A 25026-nucleotide genomic window follows, 5' to 3' on the forward strand; every position below is an offset into this window, starting at 1 on the left:
TTTTTATCGGAAAAAATACCCTATCAATTTTTTTGTGGAACTACTAAAAAAACGGACAGAAAAAATACAAAAAACGAAAACTATAGCGGTAAACGGGGACGAAAGTCCTAGAAAACACCCTATTTTTCATTTCAAGGACAATTTTGCTCCAAAACACCCCTTATTTGGACAATCATGAACAATTTTGTCCTCGAAAATTCATGGACATTTCTTGAAAAGTACCCCTAATTGGAACCATCATGCGTACACATTGTCAGTGAAGACTGAACACGGATCTTGTTGTTATAGTGAACTGAACTACTATATTCTGTCTTTGGTCAAATCACCACAAAGCTATGACTGTGTTATTGACAGCAGAAAGCATACCAACACATGCTTATGATTATGGTTTATTTTCAGCAAAGGTTACTTAGGTTTACTCGCTTGGTTACATAAGCCAGAAAGTCTGGAACGAGTGTCAAGTTGGCAACGACTTAGTGAAACAATGGCGTATTGATAAAGAACTGAATGCTGAATGAAAACAGTTTGTTAACCTGGGACTAGCGGAGTGGCAGCACCAGGAATTTTTTTCAGGGGGGATTGAGGGGCAAAAGTGAATTTCAGGGGGGAATCAACAAATTTTGGAAGTGGAAATTTTCGATAATTTTGAGTTTTTCTGGGGGAAACTGGGGGGAGGCAAGAGTTCTGACTGGGGGCCCCATGCCCCCGTCACTGGACTAGAGACCAGATTCTCATAACAATATAATAAGTGATATCTTAGCTGTGTCAATCTGCCTGTACTGTACTGTATGGGCAAGCATAGACCACATGACATGTGACGTCATTGCCCGGCAGTATGCACACAAATCACAGCAGTTTCCATTGTTCTTTGCCCTGCAGTGTGCATACTCAATGTAGTTTGCAGGGCATGTGTATTTCAAATTGCCCACCACATTGCATATAGTACAAGAAAGCCATTGAAGAGATATAGGGGTTCGTTCAAACATATCGATAGACCAGTTCCTCGCCTTTGTTGATAAACAATGATGTCAAGTGGTCTATAGGCTATGTCACAACTTGACCCATGCATTATTTACGCCGGGTATTTACGCTATACAAAACCATACAGCACAAAGTGACGTGTGCAAGACCATACATCCCATATGATCCGATTGCATAATCCTGCCAAATTACTTATACGCACGATACTATTGGCCGGGCGATGGCCACCCACGTAGCTTGCTATCCCCAGTGTGGTGGTTGGCACCAGAGGAGTTGGTGGTTCAGAACCGTAGTGGGGTAAAGCAACTTTTCTCATCATCTTTTTTCTTACTCCCTTCCTTCCACTTCTAAGGCAAAAAGCAGTTTGGGGTAAATAATCAGATCTTCCAGATGCGATCAGGAGGCTCAAATTAAACACCTAGGCCTGGACACCTGGGCATGCAGTTAAAATTAGACCATGTCCACTGCAACATTCATATGCTATCAGCAAGTGTCAAATTCAAGCACTGATCCTTACCCATGAGTCATCTACAGGCAGGTATGTATCATCAAATACCAGTAAGGCGAGTCAGGTGCCCGGGGGGGGGGGGGCCACTCAAATATGACAGTGTACGCATGCATGACCAAATTTTTTTCAAACACCCCCTAAACAAGTTTTACCCTACCAGCAAATTTAGCCCCTTAATAAGGTAATTTAGTGTAGAATTTACCCCCTAATGAGTTTTTGGCTGGTGAAAATGCAACAAATGTACCCTTTTTGGACTCATAATTTACCAAAAATTTGAAAAGGTACCCTAAACAAGTTGTCCAGTTTCAGAAAACTACCCTTACTCTTGAAAATCACTGTTTTTAGACCCTAAACGCAGCGTCACGCGCGTGAACTTGCCTTGCCTAAAAAACACCCCTTTTACTTGTTTTTTTGGTCACGCATGCGTACAGACCATTTATGTGAGTGATCCCCCCGGGGTCAGATGGCAGGAGCCATATTTGTCCAGTGTTAGCCATAATGGAAATAACTGTGGCATCATAAAAATCACCAAATTCAGATTTTGGCACTTTTGTTGGTGTCATGAATGTGCTAACATCGCCTGCTAGTGGTTAAGCCGAAAGCCATGCATTAAAGACAAAATAACTAATTTCTGTACCTAGAAGAGAAAGTAGCTACATGAATTTTAATAGTGCATCAACTTTGTCAACACTGCTGTCTTCCTCATTCTTTGCCAAATTTTTCATTTCAAAATAATGACTTATCCTTTACTTTTAAGCAATTTCAAGTGTTTCACAACCGATATATTTTTAGGGTTAAAATTACAGCTTTATATTTGAGGTTAGCTGACCATGAAACAGTTCAGATGGCCGTTAACCAAGAGTTTAACCTTGAGGCTAGTGAATTTGACGCTAGTCTTTTGGCTAGTGACCACCGTCTGAACGCCCCTTTAATGAAGTTGTTATTATAAAACTATAAACTGCATTCTTTGAGGTACGCTTAAAGAGTCCTGGGTTGGTGCATCTGGTGCGTGGTCGCATCTGGTGCATGGTCATCACTGGAGGTCACTGGGACCTCACAATCAGTGGACTGTACTATATGGTTTCTGGGAAGGGGAGATTTTAGGGATTTCAGTCATTTCACACTTAGTGTTCTTGATCAGTATGATCAGCGCGATCCGTGCTATTTGGTCACTAGACAGCAGCAGTAAGGGATCCAATTAACAACTAAGACACATACATCATGATTATTCTCAGCCTATGCTGACCCAGACAAAGCTAACTCCACTAATAAACTCAATTAAAAGTACTAATCTTAACGCTGTATAAGCTATTTGTGGTTTCAATCTACACACTTAAGTATTAAAAATTTAAGATAAAAATCATAACATCCTGTTCATAGGCAACCACTAATTGAGCTAATTAGTTCATAGCAGAATGACTATTAAAATTAGGTATTAGATTTAAACCCAAGGTTTATAGGAATTTTTATTGACAGATTTCCTCAGCACACTGCAACAGCACAGTGGCGTCCCCAGGTTTTCAAAAGTGTGGGGCCATGAGTCTTGATTCCCTAGACTATTCAAAAATTTTTAGCTTGCTTCGTGTGATTAATACATAATGTTTTGAGTCTCATCATCACGATAAGGCTGATGTTGTGATATTTTTTATCCTCAAAACGCGATATGAAGGAAAAAAGGAACTGATGTGCATCTAATGAGATACCTGGGCAGTTTGTGCTTGCATGCTCCACACATATTATACAAGAATAGTTTATAAGAGTTGGAAGACTCATCACACCACCTGAAATACACATTTTCCAGGGCAAATTTCTTAGTCACTATCTACTGCTGACGTAGTTCTGACTTTTCCTAAAGCAAACATGCATCACAAACCAGCCATAGGGACTAGCCTGAGAGCAAAGTGCCTTCCTCTTGGCTTGCATGGATAGTATCCTTGTGCCAAGATAACACTCTATATGTGACAGAGCCTGAAAAGAAGCGCCGAAATTTCTCTTCGAGATAAAATGAACTTTGTTTTGTGTTCAAGCTTCCACCTTTTTCTGTAAAAAATACTGAAAATCCACTTTTTTTAGTATAAACGTTGAACTTGGATCTTTTGAAAGAAAATTCACAGAAGGTCCACTTTTGAGCCTGCCCCTCCAAAAAATCCTGGATACGGGAATGCTTAAATAGCAAACATGTCCATAGAAAACTTATCAAGGGGGCAATTATGGTAGGGGCTTTTTTTAACCCCAGAATTTAATTAACTTAAATCTTTATCTTTTTAAACAAAATGAACGTCTCAAGAACTCATAAGATCTGCTGCTAAGGCCCTGCTAAGAACTTCTCAAAAGGGATCAAATACTGTGTTGTTGTATTGGCGTAAAGCAACCTACTCTAAAGATAGGCCTAACCCTAGACTTTAAAAAAAAATTCCCTGAAAAAAATCATGCTATAGTGCTGAAACAACAGAAGGACATAAACATCAGGATGACAGCACAACGTTTTCTGCATCAATGCTCAGGAAATACAAAGGTAAAGTCATTTTTGTGGGCTCTTTTGGTTTATATTCCCCATACATTAGACCCAAAAGTCCATATCTGGCCCACTGGCCCCATTTGTTTGCATTTTCCTTAGTGATAGTTTATGCTTCAATGGAAAGAAGCACAGCAGCAGCATCTGATGCTGCAAAATCATAATGAAGTGCCCCCCCCCCCCCGCCAGTATAAACAATCCCTATTTTCTCATGACACGCTTGGTTGGATTTGATCTGCAACACCCTCCCCCTTCTCCTACATACATTGTACCAGCCAGCATTGGCAATGTGCTCTTCCAGATGAAATCCATACACCCCTTATGGAAGACATGACCTTACTCTCTCACACAGGGGGTATAGTTTTCAAATGGAGTCACCCATTCAGGTATAGCAGATTCAACCCATCGTGGGACGTTTTTCTAACAAATCCAGGCTGCCGGTCAATCATTTGTACCTCGTCTTTAGCGTGAAATGCATGATCGCCCGGTAACCTGGATTTGTTTGAAAAATGTCTCACGATGGGTTGAATCTGCTATAACTCCATTTGAAATGCACACTGTGTGGAAGATTAGGTCATGATGTCTAAAGGGTGTAAGGATTTCAACTGGAATTGTCCAATTATACCTGAAAACCATACCAAAACAATTTGGTTGGTTGATTCAGTTCTTGAGGTTGGAAAACCAAGAATATAAACCACAGAAAAACACAGAAGGGTAGGTGATTCACTGGTTGTTTTGATGAGTAAAGCCGCAATCAAGATCATTTGGGGAAAGAGCTTTCTCTTGTGTTCTACCATCTAACCATAAATGGCATTACATTTAAATTTAATTATCACCTGGATATGTTATGACAGAGAAATCACAAAATAAATTTAGGAAATATACAAACGAGCAGGTCTTTAAATTCATGGAGGCCACAAATGCCATGGCCTCCACTGCCCTTACTTGGCCTTGGTGCCCCTCAATTTCCAAGCATTCTGCATACACACATAGTGGCCTTTTTGACCTTTGCTCACTGGATTTGTTAGTAAGTGCCCTTAAAATTTGAATGTTGAGGCCTGCAAACAATCAAACAAATGTTTTAATTTGGCATTACTGTTAGTAATATTGTTGTTGTTGATGGTGTTATTGTTGGTATTGGGGCTGGTGTTGTTGTCAGCATTATATTGTTATTGTTGTTAGTGGTGGTGATGATGGCAAACCCATACTTTCTGATTTCTAGTAAACTTGAAAGTAAACAATAAATTACTCAAGATACGATAAGTGTGAGGTTTCAGCAAAGCGTGATGGCAGATGTTACTATGACATAGGCTTAGGAACCGGGGGCTTGAGGGCTCAGCCCCTCAATAATTTTTGGTGCGGGGCTGGAATACCTTTCAGCCCCCCCAATAATCCTAGGTGAACTTAAAAAATTGTGATAAAATAGAGGGAAAAGGGGTCTTTGTGACCTATATTTTGCAAAATTTTCACGCACCCCCAGTCTGGCCCAACAATTTTTTTTCAAGTTTCAGCCCCCCAATGTTGAAAATCTTCCTAAGCCTATGTATGACTGCTCCACCTATTGAGTGATCTGTCATGTTTGTCTAAATACATTATTCCAATTTGGACCCTGGACACAGCAATATTTTGACTGCAGCCCAAGATCTTGATGGGCAAGCTCAGATAAAACGAATTTGTAAGTTTATCTAATTACTGTACATCCAGTTTGCCATTAGGCATCCCACATTTGTTACATTGCTATATGCATGTGACCAAGTGAAAACTTTCTACTTGCACCTGCAAGTTTTCTTGAGAGCAAGACAATTTCAAAATGTTGCCCTAACCCTCCATCCTGAAATTTTAAACAGTAAGATAGTAAACCAGTACTGTCAATGCCCAACAGGACCCTCACTTGTGTGTCTGAAGTTGCTCTGGCATGCCAAGCATGATACAGCAGATACTTAATATTGGCACTCGGCTTCAAAAAGTTTGCCAAACCTGATATAAAGTCTGTCATCATTGTGAGCAGTTACATTGTTAAATTCTACAACACAGGGAAAAACAACAACAAAACAAGTGAATTAGTTGATTCAGTCCTGTGGCAGGAAATACACAAAAACCATGAAAACTTGTCACACACACACACCTCACCACCTTAGGTCACACACCTCTATGCTAATTATGACTTTACCATTAATAAACACATAGATTGGAATGTTCCATGCATGTGTAGTGAACTCTAGGCATACTTATTCAGCTGATGCTGTTGGACCTTGGTGACATTGCTCATACCTGGAGCACTCAACTTGTCAGCAATCACACATGAACATCATTTTGTGTACGCTTGCGCTATTTGATCTATTTTGAATTCGCACCCTGCACTTATCATTGACCTCCATGAACAACATGCCTACCTTCTGCAGTTTGGACTTTAGTTCAGGGTTCCCACATCTTGAAGCCTTTAAAGTTCAAGGACTTTTCAAGGAAGTACATTCAAGGTCCAAAAGTATGATTTTCAAGGTCTTACCACAAGACAAAAATCATGATGCACTCTCCATGCTGCACATATTAACGAAAGTGACAGCTCCTCTCCACTCCCCAAATTTTGTCAAAATTATAATTTGGGTAAAATTCCAATTTTCAAGGACTTTCAAGGACCTTGTGCAAATTTCCAGGACTTTCAAGGCCTTGAAAAGGTGTTTTCAAATTCAAGGACTTTCAAGGACTGTGGGAACCCTGCTTTACACCTGTAAATGCATGACATGTCATAGGGGCTAGAAAAACTCAAAATAGACAACTTTGCCAACATACCGTATATGATCCACTTTTGCATTTTTGTTCATCATCATCATCACTGTCCAAAAAACAAAATAACAAATATCTAAGCCCCTAAAGATTTTGCAACTTGATTTGGTTATACCATCAGTAATTTATGTCCACCGGATAAAACGGAAATTCATACGTAACACCTGGCTGGGCTCTTTAGAAAGTTGTAAAAATAGACGACAAACAAATCACCTACTGTGCCGATCTATTTCGGGTACAAACTTCTCAAGATTGTCGTCATAGCTCTGTGCTAGTAAGACTAGTAGTAGGCTTGTCTCACTATGAACCAATGTTCCAAGTTCAATAGCACAGTTTATTAACTTCTCTTAATTGTTTGTTTGTTTGTTTACCTATGTTGATCTGTAAGGCCCATAAAGGAAGAAAAAATAAAGAAAGAAAAGAAGCAATAATTTTTTTAATTTATTTTTAATGTTTTGTTTATTTTTAATATTCACTCAAAAAACCTGAAACTGGTGAGAAAAACCTGAAAAAGTATGTGAATGCAGGCTAAAAAGCCCCCAAAAGGGCTGAAAACAAATAAAAACATGGGGATTTGGACTCACAAAAAACCTTAATTCAGGCTAAATCCTGAAAAGTGTCATCTCTGGCATAAAGAAATACTGCTGCAACTTCAGGGATTTAAAATGGGCACGTTGGACACAAGCCTCCGTTGAGAAGTCCAACACTTTCAACGAACGTCGGTGCAACAAGCTGCATGAATGGATGCACTGGAAATCTGCTCTGGTGTAAAATACAACACACTGCCCCTTTAATGCTAAGAGGATGGGAGTGTAAACTTAGACTGGGCTATTCTTGTTGAAATCCATACACCTTACGGAAAACATGCCCTTAATCCTCCACACAGAGGGTGCAAATGGGCTTACCTGAATGGATGACTTTATTTGAAATCTACACCCTCTGTATGGGAGATTAAGGTAAGATCTTCCACAGGGGGTGTGTGGATTTCAACTGGAACAGCTGATCAAGAAGAGTCACCCAAAGTTTAACCAGTAGCTACCTCCATATCATTCAATTTGTAACTAACTCCTTCTCATATAAACCTTTATCTATTGAAAAACAATCTTGAGCACGGAATTTCACAAATGTAGCGGAATCCTTGGCACGCTCCATCCTATATCTTTCACTATAACCCTTAAGTGAGTTAAGTTCACTGTAGAGGGCTCAAAATATCTAAAATCATCAAAAAGTATCAAAATTCTTCCTTGTAATGACTATAATTGAAGTCTGCAGATGAACTTTTTCAAAATGAGTCCAAACATGCCCATGCTGTGTTCCAAGGTTGCTAAGGTATTGGAATTTTTGAATAATCGCCAGATTTGCGGGAGTTGAGATAAGCGAGTACCTATTTAGTATTGTGTGACGTATATTGTGTGATTCAATTACCTGTGTGTGTGTATTTATAGGTACTTCATTGGTGAAGTAAATCATTTCTTGAGCTTTCCTGCCGTTTTTGCCGGTGTTGGGGTGCTATAAACAACAAAACAAAATTATATCTGGTGACACTTAATTCTGAATTCTTTTATTTTAGAATATTATCCAGCAACAAAATGTCTTTCATTCTCTAAATCTTGTCTTAGTATTTATGATAATTTTTAAACTTTTCATAACAATTTTCTTTCAATATAACAGCCTAATTTGAAAGTGCATTTTCTGTGCATTTTTGGACTCTAAGCATGTTTGCTATTTGTTTTTTCTGCAAAAGTATCAACATCTGCAGCTTATACATCATCATCATCATCATTATCAGTTGGCTGCGGAGCAGGCGACTTCAAGCTTTCTTCAACTGTTGCTATCTCAGGCTAGCGAATCTATTTTGTTTGGCTGTAGTATCCCTTCAGTTCATTATCTCCCAGGAGGTGCTGGACCAGGTGTGCTGGACATACTGCAAGTACAGTGTGTGCGTTTGTTTCTTGAGCAGTTTAGCTCAATCGATAAGGCATTGCGAAAGGTTGCAATGGTGCGAAAGGTTGCGGTTCTAACCCTGTAGGTGGTTAGTATGCTCTCATGTAAAAATTGAGTTAGCTTGAAATTCCCCTGCACAAGGAACTTACTGCAACCCGAGGAGCTGATCCTGGCTGCGAAGGTCAATTGTGGAATGACTAGGGTGTGCGCTTCTTAGCTGCAAGTCCCTGTGTTATTGTTTAATGGTTTATGGAATGATGTGGGCCGTAGTAGTCAGCGACAATCTATAAAGTGTGCTGAGGCTTGTGGATCAATGTCCAGGCATTGTGCCTGTGCATGGCGCACTATAAATCACTGTACTTCTTTTCTCTACCCATGTGGTGGGATATTCGTCTGTAAGATGCAGTATATGTCCAAAAAATTTGAGTGACGAGTCTGGACTCTGGCAACTAGTGGGTACCAGGGTGGTGTTGGCCAGATTGTAGATAAAACACAATGTGATAATTGTTCACATTTGTGCTTTATATACAAAAAAAATACATGCCCAAATAAACTCTTAGCAGTGAATCTGAAGGAAAATATCAACAAACTGCATAATCATGACAAGTCTCCTTCATGATCTACATATATCAGCAGGATTGATCCCATAAGTTTGTTGAAATTGATAAATCATGCCACATGGACAAATCCATGACAAAACCTTGTCTAACTCTATTACTAGAATTCTTGGCAAATTGCCTTAGTTTTTAATATTTTTCTAGATTGTCACATTAACATGTTATCCCGTAAAAATATATATTTTGTTTGTTTATGTTTTAAATTTTGATTCATTAAGTCCGATATAATTAAATTTAAATTTTTATCTTAATCATCCCCTCAATGTATCAAATTATTCAAATTCAATTCAATTCCAAGTTCAAAATAATTTTCATTCCAATTCAATTTGATTCTCCATGTTTCAACAACAAAAATGTTTTTATTCCAGTGCAATCACGGCAGATTCAGTTTGTTTCATTGTATGAATAACATGGAAAGTCAGCAACAGCAACAGCATGAGCATGATCTGGAAGAACAGCCTGCCTAAAAATCTAAATATCAAGCCTTTTACCACTACAGGTGAATCAGTCCTGATGTATGATGCAAAAACCCGGACAATAATATCAAAGTTTATGAAGGCACAATAACGGTTGCTACACGAGACTACTGATAAAAGCACTTACCCAGCAATCGCATACCACCAACAAGGAGCTATGCGGCAATCTGTCCCCAGTCTCTAAAAGACTGAAAACAAAAAGGCTGAGATTCTCTGGACACTGTACCAGAAGTGCAACAGAGGCAGTATCCAGAGTTCTATACTGTGGCAGCATACACATGGTAAAACAACAAAGAGGACAACCACAGAAGGAATACATCAAGCAACTAATAGAGGATACTGGCATAGAGAAACAAGACATTAAAATATTTTGCAGTAAACCTTTGACGATAGCATATTTTAAGTTTACATTGCATATTTACTGTGTTGAAACACACTTGTCTCTGATTGGCTGCTGAGGCGATCTGCTGTTGCCGAGTAGAAATCTATGAATGAACTTTGCGCCATACAGGTTGTTAGCTCTGACTTTGCAACATCACGGTAATACATGCTCGTTAAAGGTTTACTCAAAATATTATAGGACCTGCATGCAGAACACAATATTTCACACCATAAGGCAGCAGACAATTATGGTATCAGTATGACTACCAGTTAACAGCTCCCCATTTTACACCTGGGTGAAGCGGGACATGCGAGATAAAGTGTCTTGCCCAAGGACACAATGTTTTGCTCCAAACAGGGTTTGAACCTACAACCTTGGGATCAGGAGTCGAACGCCCAAGCCGTGAGGCCACCATGCTCTCTTTGTTTGTTAATTTGTTTAAATTCCATTTGGCAGGCACATCACTGTGGATTCCATTTGGCAGGCACATCATTGTGGGAGATTCCATTGGGCAGGCACATCACAAATGGGAGAGGGTTGCCTAATGGTTAGGGTACAATTCCCAGCGGTGGAGATTTGCTGGGATATTGACTTGGGGAAAAATATGTCTGAAATTAATTGGCAACATCTGTAGATTAAATTCAGACTTCCGCTCTCCCCATGGTTCATTTAGAATTGGGTAAATGAATCATGAAAGTACTTTGTCCTTCGGAGGGGACTTTAAGCCATTGGTCCCATGAACAGAGAGCCATACCTGTACATAAATATCGCAGCCACTTTCGAAAAGAGTAGGGTGTTAACCCCTGACTGTTCCCAACCCGTCCCGGAGTTCAAATGGACCCCAATGGAAATAAGCTTCAATAGAGGCTTTCTTGTGTTATCCAGGGTTGTCAAAATCTGAACAAATCAAATCAAAAATCACACAATGCACCTGTCAATCATCAAATGCGTCAGATTTACCTTAATTCACACAGGCTTGACAATGCACCACAGAGTCTAACCACTTAAGCCAACTTTTTTTTAATGTCACACTCAATTTCACTTCTGACATAAAATCAACTTCTGCAAAAGCCCTTTGGATAGTTCAGCTAATTTCTCGCAGATCTTGCAGCAGAATTGTCGTACATGCCGTAAAACTTTAGGCCATCTCACACAGTTCCGCCGTGCTCAGCCAGAAAATCTGTCACCAACCAATCGTTTTAGTACAAATGCGCAATTCTTCATTGAGAATACACCTAGGCTTCATTATCATTGAGGTATAGGACTTTTTATTTTTTCGGAGAAGAGCAGGTAGGGCAACTACTTGATTATATTTCTACATGGTCATATTACATACGGTACTTTGAAAATTTTAGAAAATTCGCACAAGTCCGTTTTTTTTAAATCACATTTTGTTCCTAAATGGGGTTATAAGCGCCCTCAACGGGCACTCTCTCCGTGAGGGCTACATGTAAAGACCAGTTATAGACAAATGGCCCTAAAATAAAACGGACTCGCATGCGAATTTCCTCAAATTTTGCATATGATGTAGATTTAACATCTGGAATGTAATGCAAGTGATGTCGTTGCTGCTCTTCTAAATTCATTTTTAAAATGTCCGTCCCAGACCAAGGTGAATAGTAAATCACATTTTAACTACACCAAAAAAAAATCACAACATAACACCTCAGAGTAAAAACCAATGCTCGTTCTGGAGCACTCAGTACAAATAGCCATTCAGAGATGTGCTGCTTTTTGGTCAAATGGTATATATCAATGACCAATTTTCCTAGGCCAATATTGGCATATGGATGGGTCATTTTTTCACAATTTTTCCCCAAAATTAGTTCAATTTTAGAAATTTGTCAAAAATATTTTTAAAAACTTTGGCAATTTGCATTCAAATTGGCCGAATTTTTTTTACTTTGGTATGGCAATGGAGGGTCCAAACTTATTGGAAAAGATTGGTGTATGAATGGGTCTGATAGCAAAAAAACAAAAACAAAAAAAAAAAAAAACATGGGTTCAGAGACTTTGAGTTGTCACTGAATGCAGTGGCAGCACCACAGGAGGGGAGGGGGGGGCATGGGGACATATTCCCCCAGTCAGAACTCTTTCCACCCTGTTGCCCCAGTAAGAACCCAAAATTAGAAAAATGTTCACTTTTTGCAGCAATTTTGCACAAAATTTGTTGATTTTGAAAATTACTTTGCCCCCCCAAAAAAAAAAAAAAAATTCCTGGCACTGCCACTGAGCGAAAGTATGAGTAAAACTTTTGGTGCAAAGTCTTTACCCGTCATGCACCCAGGCTTGTCACCCAGCATCAACCCTTACATGGCTAGGATTAGAGTGCAATTAGGATGCCTAAGGACTTCCTTCCAGTTTTGCCAAAGCACAGGTCTAACAATCCACAGGTTTCACTTTGTCATGCTTTAACAGGAATAGGACCCCCTTATATAAGCCTTTAGCCTGAATCATACCAGGATTTGCAGACACATGTTTCACTGAAATCCACCAAATTATTGCACAATATACTAGTAATAGATTCATACTTGCCATATTCTGTGTATTACATGATTTTGGCTAGATCAACAAGAATATGTGAGACAACTCTAATAACTAGTACATGTAAGATGACACCGTAGACCCAGTCACACCAACAGAGTCATGTGCAAAATAACAATTTTGGGGCAAAGACAAATAAAAAAATTCCCCATTGCATCATTTTGACCCGATATACATATACCAGTTTTTTTAGTAAAGTCTTGAGCTTCCAAAAGATGTCTTTATTGGGACAATGTGCATGCGCATTGTACACAATTTGATATTTTACACTATTTTTTTTCCTTTGCCTTCCAGATTTTCTCTTTCATTTTTTGTCGGGCGCACTTTTCTCTTTCATATTTTGTCGGGGGTACTCTGCCCTCCCCTCTGCCCCCTGGTTAGGCTACTGACTTGTGCATGTAAGATGGCCCAATAGAGCCAGTCATGCCAGCAGAAGTCATGCAATGCCACTTTACTTCATCAGCTAACAAGATGCGGACGGGTATGTCATGTCATGACTCAATTAGCCACTGAGAACACCATTTCCATAGTTACATGGTTCAGGCCAACATCAACAAGAATGTGTGAAATAACTCTAAATAACCAGTGCATGTAAGAAATTATGTGGTCAACCAAATCAATATGAAATTTCCCATAAATCCTGGCTGACAAAGCTGTGGTTTAACCTAGAATCATAATTTGGGAAGTCACTTATTTCTGCGTAAAATATCATATTACAAACACATTTGTCAAAAATGTGTTTGATTTTGTACAGGACATTTCTCCTTTTGATCTTTTTTGTTGCTCTATTTTGTACGAGGGGGTATCAAAAAGTTTTAGAAACTGCCCAGAAGTGAAAGAGCTATATCAATGAAATTTTGTCAGTGCAATCACTGGTCCTTATGTACACTATGGTGCAAAAATGGTCTCATAAGTATGTTTACTTTTTTTACAGGAGCTAGATGTCACTACCTGCCTATGTAACCGCATAACCAGCAAAATGGAGAAAATTGAGGCATGCAGCATGATTAAGTTCCATTTTAAGGGTTACAGTGTCCAGAAAATCTGTGATAAAATAAAAATTCCTTTTCCAAAAAGCGACAGTGACATATCACAATCACCACCGAAGATAAATTTCATTTCATCATCAATTTTCTAGGCACTGCAACCCTTCAAAAGCAGGATCTTAATAATGCTGCTTGCCTCAATTTTCTCAATCTTGCAGTTTATGCTCAGTAACTGGGGCAGCAGGTTATTGGCATCTAGTGCCACCTGTAAAAAAAGTAAACATAGTTATGAGACCATTTTTGGACCATAATGTACATAAGGACCAGTGATTGCACTGACAAAATTTCATTGATATAGCTCTTTCACTTCTGGGCATTTCTAAAACTTTTTGATACCCCTCAGATTTGTATATTTATTTATGCTTTGAAAGACAATTCTTCAGCAATATAAAACTATTTTGGAGAAATTATCTCTGCAAGCAAATACTGTAAAAGTTTTGTGTTTGCTGTGTTAGTAAGGTGAGGAAATTGTGGTAAGATAAATCCTGACAGATAAAATTATCTGTGGTTTAACCTGGAATTGTGATGGGGGAAGTCACACATTTCTTCGGACAGAAGAATTTCCATACAGCATTGGACATGGTTATCTTTTCAGATTATTTGTTTTTGTATTTTATAAATTTCTCAATTTATTTGTTTGTAGGGATTAAAGTCCACTATGACAAAAAGCCTTCATAAGTCTGAAAACAGTGCCATAATGACCAGAATGGCCCTAAAATGGGCTGAAAATAATAGAAATTATCTAAATCTGGACAACAAAAATAAAAAAGCCTTCATTCAGGCAGAAGCCTGAAAACTTACATTCCTGTGTTTGTTTTTTTTTTGAATGATCACACTTCAGAAATGAAACTTTTTGTAGAAATGATCTTTGCCAAGAGAAACTGCAAAACAAATTAATGCACTCCCTGTCAATTGAATATAAAAGTGCTACGCATCTTCCATATGAGGTGTATGGAATTCAAATAGAGTATTCCCAATCCATATGGAAGTCTATATGTGAGGAAATGTGGTTAGATGAAATCACCGCTGCAATATCTGTGGTTATAGAACTATGTAAGAAGGAATTCTGGCATTGGGTTACTCCATTTCAAATTAGCTGGAGATCCTGGGAGTCACAGCCGACAGCAAGCTGACCTGGACAAAGCACATTACTAACGTCTCATCCAGAGCAGGACAGAAGCTGAAATAAACTTGATGTCAGAAGCAGAGCAACCATTTTGAATGCTCAAATTCGCAGTGTGATGGAATATGCCTCACTGTATTGGATGTGTGCCAGCGCCACCACTATAGGATTACTAGATTCTATCCAGAGGAAGGCCCTTCGAATCACAGACGTAAAAGAAGAGGAAGCAAGTACAGAGCTGAACATCACATCTCTTCATCAAAGACATCAAGTGGCTGCAGCAACAGTCCTCTACAAAATCTACACCAGCTTGTGTCCACGGTCCACCAGATCTAAAGGCACTGCTACCAAAGCCATTTGTATTCAGAAGAGCTACTCACTCCAGCTTGTCCATGTTTTGCCATGCTCTCACAATGCCAGTTTCTAGAACCATTATCTACTGGCAGGACCTTCATCCACACTGCAGTTCACGTTTGGAATAGCCTACCAGGTGGAGTAATCAGAGACATATCTGACAATGGCGCACCATCCTTCAAGAGCAGAGTGCATAAGCATCTTATTTCATGTGTCTGATGCTTTACTGTACCCCTTAACTCTTGTTGTTCCTAAGCTGCTGTGAACTTGGCCCATGTGGTTTTCTTTTATTGTGTTTAGTTGCCTATACATGTAGGGCGATTGCACGAAAGGTCATTAGTTCAAATCGTCCTCCAGAAGACATGCAAATACATGGAGTACAAAAGAATCAATACCTGTTTTACAGGTTATTGGTTTTGTACTCCATGGATTTGCATGTCTTCTGGAGGATGATTTGAACTAATGACCTTCTGTGCAACCACCCTATATAAGTTCTTGACCTGTGTCACTCATCATGGGCTATTGCTCACTCTAGCATTTTATGCACCCATATGGAAGACATGACCATACAGGGGGGGGGTGTAGACTTCAAATGGAGTCACCCATTCAGGTAACCCTATTTGAAATTCACACCCCCTTTCTGAAAAACTCACCTTTCAGAAATCCCTTGTGAATTTCCTCCACCCAAAACTGACTAAATGACAATGGTACATTCCATCCAAGGTGATGCAGCTTTTTCTGTACCCCACATAGCAATAATAACAGCTGGCGTTGTCTCCTTAGATTGGTCCTGTTTCCCCCTCTGTGTGTAGTGGTAGAGTCCAAGCCATGCTGGAGCAGCTTTGAGTACTGTTTGTTGAGGTGGTCATGGAGTAGCTTCCAACTTTTGATGAGTCTGAAATTATATGGAGATGAAAAATTAAAAAAATATTTATTAAAATTTGAACATAAATTTTACAGTATATAGATGAATCCAATTTCATGCATTCCTACACCTCACATGGCAGACATTGCTGGGTCCCATCCCACCTGATATGTAAAATGATGCAGCATTGGCGGGGATTTTAAACCCAAAGCAAGTATTTTTCATTAGCATAAAATAGACCCAAAGCAAGTACTATGTCTTTGTTTTCCTACCCAAAGCATGTATTTTTAAAACTGTTATGACTTATGAGCACATAATGAACACACATAAAACATACATACATACATAAAGATATTTATACATGTAGCAGGACAAGTGATTTCAACTGATTTTTATTGACATCTTGGTGCCAAGTTTATAGCTACCCTTTTCGAGTAACATCTGTGTTGTAAAAGTACCCTTTTCCCCCATTTTTCTGTTTTTTATACGAGATACTCGCATATCACGCCCAGCCATGAAAAAAGACCCTTTTTACTTGTTTTTTTTTTTTTGTAGCGGGTGATATACAACTTGAAATACAAGTGCTCCCAGTACATGGATCATGTGTAATGGATAAGCAAACCATTCCTTCCTTGATTTGGTTTCGGATATGCCCCAGTTATAATTGATCTACTGCAAGATGTAACACTGGGTTACCATTCCTGCTTCTTCTCAACCCAAAACAATGTACCTGTTGAGAAGGGACAAGTTGGTCCCAAAATTTTCTGGATGATTTCCCATGATAATTTAATACTTATTTCCACAAGAATGTTTGTTTCTGGTTTATCATCTATGATCAAGTGACCTAAGTCATATTCACACAATACACAATGTCTTAAGATTTCATTGTCTTGTACTTGCCAGGGATCACTTTGAAGTTTGTTTAATAGGGTGATGTTGGGGCATCTAGTCCCACAGTGTTCTTCCACAAAATGAATTGGTGCAACATGCTTGGCTTATAGCTTGGCTTGGCTTGTAGTCGCCTGCTCCGCAGTCGACTGATGATGATGATGCTTGACTGATGATGATGATGCTTGGCTTAATTCTGTGTTTTGAAACCTCAAGAACAATTTCAGTCTTAAACACCAAGTATAATCTTAAGGTTAACAAAATCTCAAGACAGGGATCATCTTGGAGTTTGGATGGGGTGGCATTGGGGTCTAGTCCCACAGCTTTCTCCCACAAAATGAATTGGCGCAACATGCTTGGCTTAATTACCGGTATGTGTTTTGAAACCTTAAGGTCATCTTCACAGTCTTAAACACCAAGTATAATCTTAAGGTTAACAAAATCTCAAGACAATGTTAAGTGCAGACTGCCTAGATATTATCCACTTTCACTCTGACCTACTTTGCTATATACATTGTATTTTCCATGTTCAATAAACAAAGCCAACAGCAATAATCTGCATCTATCTATACAGGTAGCAACCCTAGCACATGGACATTGTCTTGAGTTAGTTACAGGAACAATTTAATAAAGATGGAGTTAAAAATTAATTACTGATCTTCAAATAATGTGCAAGGCTATAGTCCGAAGTTTTCCATTTTACGGAAAACAGAAAAAAATCACGGAATCGGAGGTACAACACGGAAATGACATTTTTGTATCATGTGACAAAAATTGTTAAAAGATAAGAGAAATAAGTGTTAAAAACAATCATGAGTTGTGTATATGTTATGTTATGGTATATTACCAACGCGACGCATGAACCCCCTATATCTCCCTCCAAACATTGTAATAGGCCTATTATCGTGAGAATATTCCAATCAGAGCAGATCACGATATTGAACACTTTATTGTGACATTAATTTCATTGTTTATACATTTTAAGCTTTATTCCTGACACTGACACGGATTCACAAATTTTACAACACGGATTACAACACGGAAAATGGATTTTAGAAAACGGTAAACTTCGGACTCTACGCAAGGCCTGTGTTCACACATGGATTGCCCATCTCTCATGAATTATGGAAGGATTGATGATAATGAAGAAAAGTATCGAAAATTTGGGTAAAAGGATTAAATTGAGCAATTGTCCTAGGTCATGTGATCATATCATACTACTGGGGTTCTAAGGAGATCATTAGGAAATGAATTTGGAGAAAACCTTCTGTTAATAAAATACTATGCTGAGCCACCAGCCTGGGTGGCTCCACAGATATTGGAACACCTCTGTGGTGGCTCACGCTCCAGTAATTTCAGATGACTGAGCTCAGTAATACAAAGAATGTCTTCCAATTCATGAAAACAAATAGATAATCAGCTTATCGGATTAAAAGCTTAAAGGGAAGGTCTTGCTGCTCAGCGAGTGTTTGTAATTATCAGAAGGTTTTCTCCAAATTCATTCTCTAATGTGCCAGCAATGAATGAAAAAACCATTTTAATGAATAGCAGATGGTTACTGGGAGAAATATGGATTTATCCATGTTTGTCGATATTGAGTGGCCAATATATAATTTTTTTCAAATCCTGATGGTCCTTAGCTTCCCATTTTTTCAGCAAATCAGTTGTTTGTGAGAAATGAGAAACATAAACATCACGTTACAATTACTCTGTTCACCAGGATGTTATATGTTCTAATGAAATTTTACCTCTTCTTCAATGTCAACAAAAATAGAAAAATCTAGAATGCAACCAGTGCATGCTAGAAATGATTGTATCACTACTTGAAACTTTATGAACGTTGAAACTTAATAAACATTAAATCAACATTACGTAGGCACACATGTGATCATGCTGCAGGTACCATGCATTTTGTACATAATCCAAAAGATTGTATCAATACTCATTAACCCTAGTCCTACCAGGTGGGGTTGTACCATCTCAAACCAGTTGTTTCCCTGCTACAGTACTCAGTAATACAATAAAAATAATTTGGATTAATAGTATTTGAGTGTGATGGTGAAATATAATTATGAGGTGAAAGATGGATTGTTCCATTCCACGAGCCGAACAGCGAGTGGAATGGAACAATACATCTTTCACCGAGGGATTATATTTTGACCATTACACGAATTTAAGACAGTTAATATTTGTTTTATATCATTCATACATAAATTCTATTACTAAAATACTATTTAAGGTAGGAAATACATTTTTTCATCAACATAACACCATGTTTTGCCATGATATACTTCACATTTTGGGATCCACCCCATAACTAAATCAGTGAGTCTAAGAGTCAGCGCACCTGGCGCACGGCTAGGCTTGGCGCACTACGGCAGGCACTATGATGGTAAAGACTATCACACGGAGAGGCTGATAGTAAAAATGATAAATGGTTATCAACCAATGAACTGTCTAGAATTTATGTATGAGTGATATAGTATATATATCTATCATCTTACCCAGTGGTAGGGTAGTCAATCAAACTTTGTGGGGGGGGTGTGAGACTTGGCAATATTTTTTCAAAGTGATACCACTGTGTGTTCAAACTTTATATTTAGATTAGAATAGTGATAATTTTTTTTTTGCACTTATGTTATGATGTCAAAGCAACAATATATAAGGGATGTTGGTACTTGTTTTGGTATCACTAGATAGAGGAGGTCATAGCTATACATTGGTACCGTACTCAATAGAATATCATCATAGGTTTAATATAGACTTTGATGATTTAAGAGGGGTTGTACCCCCTCCTCCGTAAAGTGTGTAGCCAAACAATATTTTGGTAGGGTACAGGTGTTAACTCTCCCCACGCGGGTGTCGACTGCAGACGAAAAGTTTCAAAAACATTTTTAAAATTCCAGAATTGTACATTTTCAATACTATATTTGGAATCAGCATGTAAAATGCATTAAAATGAGTACGAACAAGCCTAGTATTGATTGGTTCATTGGTTCTTAAGATAGGCTCTAGCTTTTGATATTTTGAGAAAATATCTCAAAACTTGCATTTTTTATGTTGAAGCCTATGATGGCTAGCATGCAACACATTAATTGCTGAAACTTAAAACATAAAATCAACAAATACGTAGGCACAGGTACCATTTTGTACATAATCCATAATAAGATTGTATCAGTTCTTTGAAATTTAACACTCGTTGATATAAATGCACATTAAATCAATATATTACGTAGACACACACATGCCCCAGGTACCATTTCGTGTGTAATCCACGTAAGCCACGTAAATTGTTACATCAATGCCAGCTAGTTACACAGCTTGACTAATCCCATGTTGATGTTTATATTTACTTTGTAATGCCTAGCACAATCATGATCAAGAGAATAATGAACACACAATCTCCCATGATGCATTGCACCATTCAAAACAAAAGTTGGTATAATCAAAGACAAAATTAAAAAGACTAGTTTGAGTTTGGTGCCACAGCAAAGGTGCAACGTGATTGGTTGGTGACCTGCGCAGTATGACATTTTTGGTCTGGTTGACAGGACGTTATATACAAACTAGTCTTTTTAATTCGGTTTTCAATTATAAATATAACCACTTTGATATAACATATACATCAACATGATTGCTGCAAAAGGCCTATGAATTTTACCAATGCACAATTAGGCCGCACTGGTCTCCATGCCAGGATCTATGGCTTATGTGTGGGACTAGCATCACAAGTGGCAAACCCAAAGGGTAGTGGCAATTCCTCCTAGGGGGGGGTGCACCGAAGCCATTTTTCCACAATTTTCCTATGGGATTTTCTCAATTTTAAAATTGATTGGGGGCACATGAAATCCTGCCCCGATGTCGCTATACCACTGCCAAGGGGAGGGTGATTAGGGTGCTCCGCCCCCACAAAATTGGCAAATCATGCAAATAATATTTTAGTTAACTTTGGCCTCTCCATCCTTAAATAGACAATTTTTCGAGTCCTGCATTATATGATCACATCAGGTGCAAAGTGCATCCAGTGTGCCTGTTTAAGTGATTTTTGTATGACCAGATGCTACAATTCTTGAACTAGGGATAATAATACTCAGCAAAGACTTGATTTCCGCACTGCATTGTGGGTAGACTTCAAATCAGCTGCTGGCACCTGGTTGGATGTGATATAGACAAAATTATTCATTTGTTACTATAGATAAAAGAGAATAATTTGCATGGCATCCCATTCCCAAGAAATCTGGCAGCAAGTCAGCAGAGTTACAACTATGGTGACGGAAAAAAAAACCACCCCGTTTCACGAGCGCGCGGACTTAGTTGGGTCGGTCGGTCAGAATTGTTTTGTGTTTTTTTTTCTGCAAGCTAATCAGTCAAATCAGTGCACATGTGTGCAGCTGCGCATATAGGCTGCCAATTAAATTGGGGCAGCTATTATTGTGGCAGCTATAGGATTGATGCATGTACCTGACTATTGCACCTGCTAATGCTAGCCTATTCCAATGGCGGGAGCCCCGTGATCCTGAATATAAAGGGTGGTTTGGTAACAAAGGGTCTCAGAAGGGTGGGGCTTAAGATATCTCCTCCTCCCCAAACAGTCAAAAGAATTTGATGCTGTATTCTGATCACATATTCAGCCTATAACATTAACCATTCTGCTATGACTGACACCCATGCAGCCTCAACCTAGTAAGACAGCATCAACTTCGCATCCTGGAAACATCCTGTTGATGCCAGTGGAGGAGCACTGTAAAAGACGGGCTCTTTACATTCCATCACATAGCAAAAGGAGAAAAAGGACAACAAAGGACAAGCTATCTGACTTATATACAGAAGCTGTTGGGGAATGAACGCTATTGCCTCACTATGGATTGTGGTGCTGGAAACACTTCATAGTTGCCTTCTCTGAAGTCAAATGAAATGAAATGATACAGAGGGGAAGAAAAGCAAAAATCGCCAACTAAAGACTCCAATGTGCCGTAAAATAAACGCAACCTGTTGTTCGCAATGTGAGAATAGTATGCTATCATGAGCAGTGTCCATACAGGAGGTAATCAGTCAGAGGTAACTCAGAGGATTAGAAGACTTGAACAGTGCAGACAAAGGAATACTAGTATGTATACGTACTTGTACGTACTGATGTCATGATTGTCCCACAATTTATTGCAACATTATAAAGAAATACATAAGATTTTAGAATCATCGTCCGGGACAGTTTATCTTTAACAGGTGCGAGGCTTGTCTGAACTGAATTGTTTTTTTCAAATTCAGCCTCAAATTATAATTAATAAGGGGTAGGTAGCTCAGGGTTTCTGCCGATAAAACTACATAACTTGGTGACTTAGAATTTTATTTCAACATTCAAATGGTTCAAGCCAGTCTGAATACCAGGGCTATGTTCACATAGGCCTACAGATAACATGAATTTATGGAGATAAAAACATGATTACTAAAATGTCTCGTCAGTTGTTGGCAATGCAGGTAGTCCATGTATCAAAATTCCACTCTCCAATCTCCCGCAGGCACGGTTCAATGACTTCCATAACATCTATACACTTATCACATAACCTCCTGTTGGATTTGGTACTAAAAATCATCACACACCCACAAAAGGTCAACTATCAAGACAATACAGATATATTTAGGTTACAGAACTGAGCTTTTGATGATGAGAGTGATTTGGCAAATATTAAATAAAGGGCAGACCTATGTATCAAGATTCTGTTTGACACAGTCAGTGCACATTGTTTGTCTCCGCAAAATTACCGATGTCTTGTTACGCCACTGTGAGGTTGCCCTAGTTTCCATAGACTCCCTGGTATGGTTTCATTGCCAACCCACATAAGGAATAACCCTTGCCAGTTTTGTCAAATTTTAACCAAATTTGGTAAAAATGTAATTTTTCAAATAAAATTTCTAAAATTTTGTAAAAACAATAATTTGAGTATGATCCAACTTGAGAATTTGATCAGTGATATAATATTTTGGATAGAATTGGATACATTTTGCCGGATGTACTCCAACATAGCAAAGATAGCGTTAAATTTAGGTGGCGACAGTCGTTGTTATGCAATTATTTTCATCAGTGATAACAATGCAGTCAACATAAGGTTTTGCTTAAGGTTCTCATGGCTTTATGATGAAAAAGCCAGAAAGAAGTTTTTGACTTATTCATTTTAGGGTTGGTTACAACTAGTATTCATAGCCTCTGTGTATCACTCTGTATTTGCATCCCAATCAAATTGCAAAATTAGATGGTATACACAACACATCAATTGTTCACTCGCAAATCGCTTCGCTGATGTTACTCATGTTATGGGGAGGTCCATTATTGTTTATAAAATAAATAAATAATTGTAGATATTTATATAGCGCTTTATGCCGTAAACAGCCTCAAAGCGCTTTACATTTATTCCGCTGTTATTAGAATATGTCGGAACCACGTTTGCATCAGTACAACAACTGTGACTACCCCTAACAGCTTCCCATTGCACCTGGGTGGGGTGAGGCAAGCGAGGCAAAGCGCCTTGCCCAAGGGCGCAACACGGTTGCGGGACATGGACTCGAACCCACACACGTCAAGCAAGCTCTCAGATTATGAGTCCAAGGCCGTAACCACTGAGCCACCGTGCCCTCTAGGGTTTATTAGTAACCATGCATTGCGATCGCGTTTTGGCAAATAAATAAGTTTGTATGGATCTTGTGAATCGCATATATTCATGTGGTAATGAATATCCCTTTAAATTAATTACCCAATATCATATCAATAACCTTACATGAACTCATGCTCATAATATTATATCTCTGTATCATCATAACACAAAAATGACATGGTAGCATAACAGACAACAACAAAACTGATTAAGTTAGTCATGTTCTTTTCCCATTTTTCCATGACCAAATTATCTGGATCTAGATACGGTATACGGAAGAAGGGAACTTTCTATTTCTGGGGAGGTTATACGTCAAGTTATATTTGTGTGTGTCAATGTTTATACAGAGGGCCCTACCATTTTGTTCCACAGGGAGCACCCTCTGATATGTTCAAGAACTCACACAACTTCCTTATAGAACCAAATAACTAGGATTCTAAAGACACTTCAATGGAGAACCTTTAGGGCTGTGCAATAATTATGAGCCCTGGGAGAGGGTAAAATGGGGGGTGGTGGGGAAAATATTTTTGGCCCCATCCCCTCTCCCTCCATACCCCATCTGGTTATGCCACTTGAGGGGGGGGAGTCAAGTTCCCATGCATGTATGTACATGTAGGACTACGGCTGGAAAGAGGAGACTCCTGAATCGGGTACCGTATAGGTATCAAAAAAGTCTTGTTTAAACTCTAAATAGGGTATTAAATTTGCTGAATATCTCAACAACAAAAACCAAAGAAAAAAAAGAGAAAGAAAGAAAGAGAAAGAAAGAAAGAGAAAGAAAGAAAGAAACAAGAAAGAAAGAAAGAAAGAAAGAAAGAAAGAAAGAAAGAAAGAAAGAAGAAAGAAAGAAAGAAGAAAGAAAGAAAGAAAAAAGAAAGAAAGAAAGAACGAACGAACGAAACAAAGAAACAAAAAAGAAAGAAAGAAACAAAGAAACAAAGAAACAAACAAAAAAGAAAGAAAGAAACAAACAAACAAACAAAAAAGAAAGAAAGAAACAAACAAACAAACAAAAAAGAAAGAAAGAAAGAAAGAATGAACGAAAGAAAGAAAGAAAGAATGAACGAAAGAAAGAAAGAAACAAACAAACAAACAAACAAGAAAGAAAGAAAGAAAGAAAGAAAGAGAGAAACAAACAAACAAACAAGAAAGAAAGAACAAGTCTCAACATTTTGGACACTCTATAATATTACAACACACACGAGAGATGACAATTTGAAATCCATTTTCTGTCATAACTTCCTGACTTCATTTATAAAGGAAGTTCATAGAGTTGAAGTACAATGTCCAAATTATGAACTTTAAGAACCTCACCCACTCAGCATGTGTACTGAATCAAAATGGAAAATCAT

The 25026-nt window shown here is 38.5% G+C and overlaps 1 protein-coding gene across 1 annotated transcript in view; it reads right to left on the reverse strand.

Annotated features, from left to right (window-relative positions):
* Positions 1-25026, reverse strand: part of LOC140140069 (uncharacterized) — a 154624-nt gene that overhangs the window by 86168 nt on the left and 43430 nt on the right. The window contains exon 5 of the mRNA XM_072161890.1: positions 15928-16169. Coding sequence (XP_072017991.1) covers positions 15928-16169 — 242 coding nt within the window. The remainder of the gene's footprint in view (positions 1-15927; positions 16170-25026) is intronic.

The sequence above is a fragment of the Amphiura filiformis genome, chromosome 2 (assembly GCF_039555335.1).
Source record: "Amphiura filiformis chromosome 2, Afil_fr2py, whole genome shotgun sequence".
NCBI classification, from domain to species: domain Eukaryota; kingdom Metazoa; phylum Echinodermata; class Ophiuroidea; order Amphilepidida; family Amphiuridae; genus Amphiura; species Amphiura filiformis.